This window comes from Podarcis filfolensis, assembly GCF_964270895.1.
Source record: "Podarcis filfolensis genome assembly, chromosome: 2".
In the NCBI taxonomy this organism is placed as follows: domain Eukaryota; kingdom Metazoa; phylum Chordata; class Lepidosauria; order Squamata; family Lacertidae; genus Podarcis; species Podarcis filfolensis.
In genome coordinates, this window is record NC_139605.1 from 55,613,591 (window position 1) to 55,624,613 (window position 11,023).

At 46.3% G+C, this 11,023-nt stretch overlaps 1 protein-coding gene across 2 annotated transcripts; it reads right to left on the reverse strand.

Moving 5' to 3' along the window:
- Nucleotides 1–1,195: 1,195 nt before the first annotated feature.
- RMND5B (required for meiotic nuclear division 5 homolog B) lies at nucleotides 1,196–10,975 on the reverse strand. 2 transcript variants are annotated; one of them, XM_083603673.1, is made up of 10 exons: nucleotides 10,823–10,975; nucleotides 10,233–10,401; nucleotides 7,338–7,483; nucleotides 5,667–5,801; nucleotides 5,242–5,342; nucleotides 4,655–4,821; nucleotides 4,199–4,364; nucleotides 4,019–4,121; nucleotides 3,737–3,891; nucleotides 1,196–2,765 (listed from the first exon to the last, which is right to left on the reverse strand). In XM_083603673.1, the coding sequence occupies exons 2-10, from the start codon at nucleotides 10,369–10,371 to the stop codon at nucleotides 2,702–2,704; spliced, it is 1,176 nt and encodes a 391-aa protein (XP_083459799.1). In that variant the 5' UTR covers nucleotides 10,372–10,401; nucleotides 10,823–10,975; the 3' UTR covers nucleotides 1,196–2,701. The 2 variants fall into 2 exon arrangements, with proteins under 2 accessions (XP_083459799.1, XP_083459800.1); XM_083603674.1 differs by lacking the exon at nucleotides 10,823–10,975 and having other exon boundaries at nucleotides 7,996–10,256.
- Nucleotides 10,976–11,023: the final 48 nt, after the last annotated feature.

Here is an 11,023-nt window from a genome sequence, read left to right on the forward strand (position 1 = left end):
CCTGGGAGTTCAGAGTTCAAATCCCCACTTGCCATTAAGTTCACTGAGTGACCTTGGACTAGTAGTCACTGCCATCAGGCTAATCTACCTCATAAGGTTGTTGTGTTTATGGGGAGGGAAAGCCGTGTATGCCACCTCGAGCGCCTTAGAGGAAAGGTGGGATATATATTTACCGTATTTTCTGCTCTATAGGACGCACTTTTTCCCCCTCCAAAAATGAAGGGGCAATATGTGTGCGTCCTATGGAGTGAGTGCAGGCTCCTTGGCTTCAGCGATAGCAACGCGAAGCCTCCAAAGCGCAGAGGAAGCACTCCCTCTGCGCTCCGGAGGCTACGCGTTGCTTTCGCTGAAGCCTGGAGAGCAAGAGGGATAGCCGCCTGAAGCCTTTGGAGTGTAGCGGGAACTCGTGCTGTGCTCCAAAGGCTTCAGTTTCCTTTTGCTGAAGCCGAGAGAGCAAGACTCTCCTGGCTTCAGCAGAGAGGGAGAGCTGCACAGCACCCCTTCAGCCAAGCGGGAGGAGAAATGGAAGGGGCTCAGTTTCTCCTGCCGCTTTGCTGAAGGGGCGCTGAGCAGAGAGAGGGAATTTTTTTCTTGTTCTCCCCCTCTAAAACAAGGTGCGTCCTATGGTCGGGTGCATCCTATAGAGTGAAAAATATGGTAATAAAATAAAAATAAATAATACAAGTAAACACAGAATGCATGGTGAAGGGAGATGGACAGTTCCGATAAGTCCAGCGGCAAGGGCCTTCTGGTGGTTCCCTCGCTGCAAGAAGCCAAGTTACAGGGAACCAGGCAGAGGGCCTTCTCGGTAGTGGCACCCGCCCTGTGGAACGCCCACCCACCAGATATCAAAGAGAAAAACATCTACCAGACTTTTAGAAGACATCTGAAGGCAGCCCTGTTTAGGGAAGCCTTTAATGTTTGACGGACTGCTGTATTTTAATATTTTGTTGGAAGCCACCCAGAGTTAATGGGGAAACCCAGCCAGATGGGCGGGGTATAAATAATAATTTATTATTATTATTATTATTATTATTATTATTATTATTATTATTACTACTACTACTACTACACTTGTGTAAGAGTTTTGCTCTGCTGGGAGTCTTTAAAAGCAATATTGTCAAGAACGTGTCTACTTTAAGGAAAATGTTTCATTTTTGTTCTAAATATATCAACACCAAAAACCATACACAAGTTTGCTGAAAAGAAATTTATTTAGCTGTATTTCCATGCCATCCATCTCTATCCTGGGTTTAACAGTTCCTGGTGCCTTGGAGGAAGAAAAACTAAGAATACATGCAGTGTGGCATCATAAAAGTATCTTTAAACGTCTCCCTCCAGGCTAGTGCAGATCTTCACATCCACTGTTATTCCAGACTGATACTCCAAACTACTGCATTTTTTTTAACAACAACAAAAATCTAAAGTGCAACTTGTAGGCACCAACTCCTGCGCCTACAGCTTTAAACTATTTACCCTCACCGTTCTAATAAAAATGGGCTCAGCTTTCAAAGCTAAGTTCAGACTTCAAGCAACACAGATTTAAACTCTGCCAGTTGTTTTAATATTACTTTCGGGTCTCGTTCCAAGGGAGTTCAAATCTCTAAATCAGATTCAAGATCCCTGTTAATTATCCATACCCCCATTCTCCCATATTACAGAGCATTTTTAGGACCATTGCCTAAAATAGTTCACCTAGTCAGGTTCTGATGTGTATCTGTAACCTTAATGAGTACTTGCAAATGCTGTGAATTGTCAGCAACAGGGGAAAGGATTACTTCAAATTTCTTGAATAAAATAGACTGTATACCTACTTTTAAAGATGTCTCAATGATAGTTACTATTCTACCAGCTTTCTCAACCTGCACAAAGTCATGGTACTTTCTCCATTTTCTACTCCTTCACAATAGATAAAGCAGCTTAGCTAGGCTTTCTAACACTCAAAAGCAGCAAGCTGCTATCATGTTCCTGTCATAAAGTATGAATTTCTTCAATACAGTGCCATCCCAGTTTTTCACTTGTGTTATTTTCATTAGGAAACAATACACCTTATTACTTATCCCTTGTTTTTTGAAGAGCTACACTGTGTATTAGTACACCGAGGGCCCAAACTCCACCTTTGTTGATTCAAATATTTTCACCATTGCATTTCCAACCTATTTTAAACTTTTCTTCAAAATAGCAGTAAGCCAAGTTTCCAGCATACTTCTCCCAACTTAAATTCCATCCTTCCCATTGTCAAAAGCACATATTGGGCAGTGGGAAGAGAAAGGCAGCTCTAAGACTCCCCCCCCCCAACTGATGGATTGAAACAGAAAAAAAGACCTAGATTTATCTTGAAGTGTTCTAAAAATAGCAACAGCTCTCTGTGTACTATTTGTGATACAAGCTGTATCTCAACAAGTAGAGCTATGCATGGGGAGAGTGTAAACCATCTTGCTAGGAAGGGTCACTGCCAGTTAACGCTCCCAGGAAGAATCCTAGGAAGTTGTATGTTGCGAGGAGTACAGAATAATGTGGCTTGGCTTACAGTAGACATAAGATTGCTCTCCTCTGGCCCAGTGAGCTACAGTCAGTTCCCAGCGTGTAGCAGCTAATACTGTTCACAGCAGAAGACCATTCCTGCCAGCATATGCCACCTTCCATCAAGCATTATCCCAATAGCCTATTTTCACCAGAACATCTCCAAGGCATGCCATTATCAAAAGATTAGGCGTTTTCCATCAGCTGGGCTCTGCTCCATGGGACAATATGGACACTTCAGCCTGCACAAAGAAAGAAAGATCAGAATCAAAACAAGGCCTTAGAATTCTCATTGGCAAGTAGTCCTACCAGACCACTAAAGCAGATAAGCAGGAAGCTGACCCAGACCCATACTTCCAGTAGACCACTAGCAAGTCCTGGTGTTTGGTCCACTACCTCACTCTCTTCTCTGCCCTCTTAACAAGTCTGATTTGGCCTTGGGCTTGCCAGTTACTAAGAAACTACAAGGAGCAGTACTAAGCTCCCCCTTACTATAGCAACTGCAGTATGACCTAGTTACCCAGCAGAGGGCAGCAGACACAGTGAAACTAACATGTAGTCCAAAAAAATAAAATGATAGTGAGAAACTGCTTCAAGATGAAAGGGACTTCCTGGACCTACCATATTTTTCGCTCTATAAGACGCACCCGACCATAAGACGCACCTAGTTTTTAGAGGAGGAAAACAAGAAACAAGAAAGCAACGCAAACCCTCTTGAGCGAAGAGGCAGGAGCATTTCCACTGCGCTCAAGAGGCTTTGTGTGGCTATCCCCGAAGCCAGAACAGCCAGAGGGATCGGTGCACACCGATCCCTCTTGCTCTTCTGGCTTCTGGGATAGCTGCGCAGCCTCTTCAGGGCAGTGGGATGAAGGCTCCCCGCTGCCCTGAAGAGGCTGCACACAGCTAAGCCAGAAGCTAGAACAGCGAGAGGGAGCGCTGCTGTTCTGGCTTTGGGGATAGCTGCTCAGCCTGCATTCGCTCCATAAGACGCACACACATTTCCCCTTACTTTTTAGGAGGGAAAAAGTGCGTCTTATAGAGCAAAAAATACGGTACATGGAAATGAGATGTGTGGGGAATCTAATCCTGTCAGGGTGACCACAGCATTTCACAGGTAGGAGAGCCTGGATACTTCAAGTTTTCAGGCAAGAGTTTGTCATCCACAGCCTCCCAGAATTGAGGAAATTAACAACAGTTTGTAAAAACCACTCACTTCCCTCCATTGATGAGCTTGTTAAGGGCATCTCGAGAAATAACATGCCCACAGATGAGCTTGATGGGTGGGTTAGAATCAGTTGTCTGCTGTCGCAAAATGGGACATGCAAAGACCGAGTGGTACCAGCATTTCATCCCAAGCTCAATTTCAATCTGATAAAACAAGCAGAAAACAATTAGGCCCATGACCTGGTTGTTATTGTTAACTTTCTTTCACAAAAATATCCCCACCCTGCAGCTCTCTCATAGCACCCTACCCCTGAATGGGCCAGGCACTCACAGGCAGCTCATCTTTGTGGCTCCAGACACCCGTGCACTGTCTCTGCTCAATCACAGCCTTGATGTTCATCAGCACCGGCAGTGCTACACATCCTGCAGCAAAGCTGCCGAGAGAGAAGGAGGGAGGAGATAGCTCAGCACTGCTCAATCCACCGCCAGTCCCACCCATAACAAGCTTTACCTGACACTCAGAGGTGACTCCACTGAGAGACCTAACAGGGCACAGGCATCACGAGTGAATATCTCACAAATCTCAGTCCACTGACTCTCATCCAGAAGATGCCTATATGGAGAATTCTTAAGGCCCAAGCGCAGGTACACCAGGCTGCCCATCATCACCTGGATCTCTGCAGATGACAAATGCAGGAAGCAGCACTCAGGTAAACATACTTTTGCTAACGGGGCTGGCCTGTTATGGAACCAGTTATTGGGAAATGGTGATACCTATGACAACGACCAGGTTGAGTCAACAACTCCCAAGACTTCCCCTACTAAAAAGGGAAACTCCAAACACTTTGAAGCAACAAAATGGGAGCCCATTCTATTGGGTGCGGCAAAGCCCAGAGAAACAGCCTAAAGGCAAGAAAGCTCCTCCCAAGGAACAAGTAGCAGAGTAGGCTTCTGGAAACAGCCTCACCTTGCTGATGCAGGTGAGCAAAGGGCTGGAAATGGCGTGCGTAGCTCAGGGCCTCTAGCTCCTTGCCTGGACCGCCAGCAAGGAGCCTGATGAAGTGGAGTCGATGCAGCCGGAACTCCAGATTGCTGTTCATTTCTGCCAGCTGCTGTCGGTGGAAGACTGCCCAACTGAGCAAGAGACAACACTGCTCAATGCCATCATCTACATATAAAGCTGCCCTTAGAGTGGGTGCTACTCCAATCCAAGCTACATATTTGTGGACGACCTGGTCTGAGGCAGGTTGCAGCAGCATTTTCTCAGCATGCTGTGAGCTCACAAATGCAGGTATCTTATTACAGGAACACCCTGGCCTTGTGTAGAAGATAATGAATGAAAACAAAACAAGCAGAACTTCTTGGTGCTTGTTGGAAGAGAAAAGATGGCAGACCCACAGAGTGGATAGGCTCACTGATAATGAGGCGTGTGGTTCCCCCAATGGCCCTTGCCATAGGCCCTACTTCAAAATCATTCTGTTAGGACTCTGTTTCCTCTCCCACTGTACTTATTATTCCTAAGAGGGGAAACAGAATATAGCTCATCATTCTTACCTCAGAGCAGGCTCCAGATCCTGTTTGTGCAGAGCTTCCAATATACTGTTAAGTTCCAGGAATGGCTTTTTAAAGTCTACATCCACATTCACAGTGGATTCCTGTGGAAGGGCAAGCCAAATTAGAACAAGGCTCAAGGCAAGGTAAATATTCCCAGAGAGAGGCTGTCAAGTACATATCCATCCTCTGCAGGTTGGATAGAAGAGGCAGCAGAATAGGCAGCTTGTTGTACTTTGCAGTGGAACTGGCTGGCAGGTTCAAGCTTCTGATCCTCCTGCATATGCAAGCAGGAAACAGAGACCTTTCCTGGCACATCTCAATGGCCAATACCAAGCAGCGCCGTGGCACAATGTAGAGATGCAACTATCGGTTCCCATACACCATGCAAATAACATTTACACTTCCATCTCCTCAAACCCCTGTACCTGACACAGTTCCTCCGCCACTCCTAGCATCCCTTGTTGGTAGAGGTGCTCTATGATGGCCAACACCAGGATCTGCTTCTCTTGAGACTCCCAGACCATAGCAGGAACAATGCCACACAAATCAGCATCAAAATGCTGGAACAGAACAAGGCGTCAGTCATTCACAAGCACTAAAGAAAGCCCCAGAACAAGTAGTAGAAATAAGTGGCTTTCCATCAGCACTGAGTACAATACTAGCTGTCATCCCATATCACTATGAATTTGGCAGTATCTACAGACAGCTAGAGAAGTATACTGAAGTTTTGGACATAGTTTTCGACATAGTAGTGGCAGCCATATTGCACCCCATGCAAGTCTTTTTTCAAATTCAGGGGCATTCTTGTCAGTAACTTGTTTCCAGTAATTTAAACAGTCTGGGAGAAAAGACGACAGGCAAGCAACAGAGCTAAGGAACCTCAGAGCAAGGAATTGGATAGGTAGAAAGGCTTGTTGTGTGCTGGAGAAATGTGGATGCTCTTGATTTAACAGCAAAAGGAAAGCACATGGGTTAAGTCTTCCTCTCCATAGATACTGATGGGGAGGGACCCTAGGCCCAATCCTCAGCTGAGGCAGGAGAACTTCCTTCAATTTCTTAAATGACAACAGCTGAATTACTGGTTTCAACTCCAAAAACTTATTCATGATCTGGGCTTCCCACAGTGCTTGCCACTAGTTCTTCAGCTCTGAGTTTAAAAAGGGGGTATAGTCATTTGATGGAACTTATGCATGTTGGAAAGCAAGGTGGGTTGCCATCTTGGCAACTGCAGAGAGATCACATTATCATGGCATGAACAGAGTTTGCAATGGTTTCTAGTCGTGTTCACTATCAAGGCTTAAATAATATCCCTCTCCTTGGCAATAGTCAAGGAAATTCTCACAAGATTCAACTCTGACTCTTCTGCTTAATGCCCCCCGTGCTTTCACTCCTAGCCCTGCAAAACCAAAACTAATCCCATTTGAACTATGTCTGTGAAGAAAAAGAAAAAAACAGGAGCCACCCTTATTTAGCCAATACAAAGCACACATGTGTCATGTGTTTACTAGAAATACTGAACTCTGGACAATCTAATACAGTGGAACCTTGGGTTGCAAATGTGATCCGTGCAGGAGGCACGTTCACAACCCGGAGCGTTCGCAGCCCACAGCACCGTGTCTGCGCACACGCGTGACGCGATTTGGCGCTTCTGTGCATGCGCAAAGCATGATTTAGCGCTTCTGTGCATGCACAAGTGCCGAAACCTGGAAGTAACCCGTTCCAGTACTTCCGGGTTCGGTGCGTCCGTAACCCAGAAATGCGCAACCCGCAGTGTTTGCAACCCGAGGTATGACTGTATTCTTTTATGCAGAATTCTAGATTTCAGTGTTAACACAGAGGAAAGACACTGGTTCTGCAGGTTGGAAAAACAGGGAGACATTTGTGGGCCTGGATAAAATCAGGCAGTGTGGATGTAGTCAAAGCACAATATAGGAGAGAAGATGCACACTGCACTAATCCATTAAAGACCCATGTTTCAATAATGAGCTCTATATAGGGCGATGGAGCACATACAAGAAAAACATTTGCTCTCAAAACTCATCAAGTTTTCAGTTTTAAATGCTTGGGTTCCCACCTTGCTCCTGAAACCTACTCACCCTATCGATTGCTTTGCCCACACGAGAGATACTGCTGTGAATGTCTTTGTGGTCTGAAGCTAGGTTCTGCACTGTGTCTTTGATCTTCTTACAGCATTGGGACATAACCAGGGAGAGAGTAGCAGACAGTGGTGTTCGTTGCAAGGCTGCAGGAGAAGCAGCAATTATATCTTAGTGTGGGTGCCAGTTCAAGAGCATACAGGTAACTCGAATCTTACACTTATTTTACTTACACGATTGCAACTGTGTGCAGGGGGGTATTTAAAAAAGTAGTATAAACAGCAACAATTGGGAAACACTTGCCTGCGAGCGCTCCAATTGGAGAACAGCCTTTACCAAAGGCGTCATGCGCTTTGAAGACACTCAAACTCCGGATGCAAGGGAGAAACGTGCTAAGAGGAAGGCACGCTTGGCAAATCCACACCGAGATCAACTCCCACCCAATGTCCCCACTGTGGAAGGACGTGTGGAGCCAGCATTGGCCTCCACAGTCACTTATGGACTCATTGTTAAAACCGTGTTTATGGAAGACAATCTTAGTCAGCTACGAGTGATCGCCAAGGAAGAAGAATTATTAAATACATGGAGAGCAGGGGAAACCCACTCTCCATTTATTTATTCTCCACCCACCTGCACAAGGCTGTGATCACCGACTTACCTGGCTTTGGGAAGGCAGTGCTAGGGCTCTGGCAACATCCTGGAGCCCTCACACCCAAAGCTGACCAGTTCCCGGTTTTGCACATTTTTGCATTTACATGTGGACTCCCAGAACTGAACCATCATGTAAGATGCAAATTACCTGTAGTCTATAGAGCAAGACTTCCTTATTGCTTACAAATCTGATCTGGAACAGGTAGGAATTAACAGAAGCCAACAGTTTCCCCCCAGATCTTAGTCTTGGGAGAAATTTATGCTCACCAGTAAGAGAATGAACAGATTATGGGGCTATGGGTGGGTGGGATCTTAATTTTATCTATTTATTATTACATCTATCCCACTTTTTTTTCCAAGGAACTCAAGGTGACATATATAATTCTCCCTCTTTCCTTTTTATCCTCAAAACAACCCTATGAGGTAGGATAAGCTGAGAGATAGTGACCAGCTCAAGGTCATCCAAGGAGCTTTCATGGTCACATAGGGATTTATATACTGGTCTCCCAAGTCCTAGTCCAGCACTCTAACCATGACACCACACTGGCTTTTCCCACTGCTTCTAGAGCAGGAACACTCAAAACCAATTCTAGGAATCTTGCTGCTTTCAAATAGATGATATATAAATTATGGTATAATATGCTCCAAGAAAACAGGAGAACATTCTATAAAAGCAAAACACACATTCAACCTTTTCACTAATCTATTAGTAACATAAACAATAGCTTTCATTGGTTAACACAATCTTTGCTGTGCCAATTTATCATCATTAGTCCTAAGAGAAAATCTTGGTTCTGAGTCCTAAACAAACAACTTTATTGATAAATTCTGGTTCAGCAAACTCATGCCAAAATTTCCCTTTTGTCAGAGATTTCCTTGAAGTTTCAATGTACTGATAGTCTCCCAGAGACACTGTTCCAGCAAACAAAGAGGTAGAGGTTGAGGTTGTAAACATCAACCTCCCTACCAAGATGGATCACAATCTACCAGTACTGTCATTCCTGAAGATATTTCAGTACATCCTCCTCCACAGTTACTTCAGATTTGTGGGAAATTTGTATCTTCAGGTCAACAGAACTACCACTGATACCTCAACAACTCTACATTATGCCAACGTATACAATATTTATGGCTGTCTTCAATCAACCATTCTTTGGCTTTTGTTTCAAAAGGTTCAAGGACTTCAAACGGTACAGTGATACCTTGGTTTACGAACAGTCCTGTTTACAAACTACATGGTTTACAAACTCCACAAAACCGGAAGTGGTGTTCTGGTTTGCGAACTTTACCTCGGTCTACAAATGGAAGCCGAACGGTGGAAAGGCACCGGCGGCAAGAGGCCTCATTAGGGAAAGTGTGCCTTGGTTGAAGAACGTATTTGGTTTAAGAACAGACTTCAGGATCGGATTAAGCTTGTAAACCGAGGTACCACTGTAACCTGTTCCACGACTGGTCCAGACTCAGGCTGATGGCAGGGTAAGAAGTTAGAAATGTGTTAACTGTGTAGCTACAGAATGGACAATACAAGTCCTATCTTAACCCAGAAACCTACTGACCACTTCCTTTAGGAAGCACACAAGCTTCCAGCTACCACAAGGAGCACACCACACACTCCACTGTTGGTAACTCAAGCTTACAATGCAACCAGATTTGTTCTGGTTCCTTGGACAGGGACTCACAACTAATTCAGTTGTAAAACGACTGAAGCAAATGATGCACCCTGTAGCTACATTTCATTGCCTTTGGGGCTCCAGGGATTACAAATTCCCCCACCCACCCACCCACCCACATTATATATCTGCCAGCTGAGGATAACACTTCACACATTTGATGCATCTAAAAAGAAAAGGAGCAGCCCTGCCACAATATCAAGTTAGCCTACCTTACACGACAGGGTTGTGTCCATAGTGTCCACATGAAGCTAGCCACTCTTAAACCCAAACTGGGCGACCTTGGGCCAGCCACTCCCCTTCAGCCTAAGCTCTACCTCACAGGGTTGTCGTTGTGAAGGACAAAACTGGCCACCCTCTCTTGGAAGAACGGGATATAAATGTAATAAATAATGTGGGTGGGTCATTCTGTGCTCGGTGGGGCTTATATTTTCGAACTAATGAGGAGTACACTCGAGAAGCCGCCAGCATTAGCCGCTCCCGACGCCGCCCTCGACCCACCCGCCCTTCCTTCCTCGCTCCCTCAGAGGCAGGAGCCGACTGGCCACCGCCAGACGGAGGCCCCCGCGCGTACCTGCAGCGCCCAGCTCCTCCCTCAGTTGGCTGACGTAGCGCAGCAACTCCTCCAGACCTCGCTCGCAGTGCTGGCCGTAGCACAGGAACTTCTGCAGCACTTTGTCCAGCTCCCTCTCCACGCAGGCGCAGCGCTCCATCGCCCCGGCCTTGCCTCTGCCGCGCGCGCCCTGGAGGAGGCGGGACAAGAGCGCCCAATCAGTCACTGGCCCGGCGCGGCCATAAGACCCGAGCCAAAGGGGAAGGTGTCAGGGAGGAAGAGAGGGAACGGAAAGGAAGCCCCCCACCCACCCCCGGCCTCCCTAACCGCTTGGTACTGGCCGAGAAAGGTACTGTGGCAGCCCCTTATGGGCTGGGAGTGTGTATTTCACGGCCCGGAGCGTTCAAACTGGGAAGGTGATGGACACCATAGGCTTTAACCCGTCTCAGACATTCTCTGGGCGAGACTAGACCACCGTACTGTGGGGGTGGAGAACACACGCACACCCCTTATATTACAGTGGCACATTCCTTTGCTGGTCGGTGTGAGCACTGGACGGCACCATTTCCAGGGACAGCCGGGGTGAGGAAGGGGGAAAGAGAACAGCTAACCTGAGAGTCGCGGAATGAGACGTCAATCTTCTCCGGACCGGAACAACAGAAGAAAAATTGCGTATCAAGCCGCCTCCTTCCCTGGTGCGGTCCTATATAGGCATAACTGCTAAAGTTCTCTAATGATGGATCAAACCATCCTCATTTTCGGATAGGGTGTGCCTGGAACGAACCATCAACGGGCAACAGCTGGGTGGAACG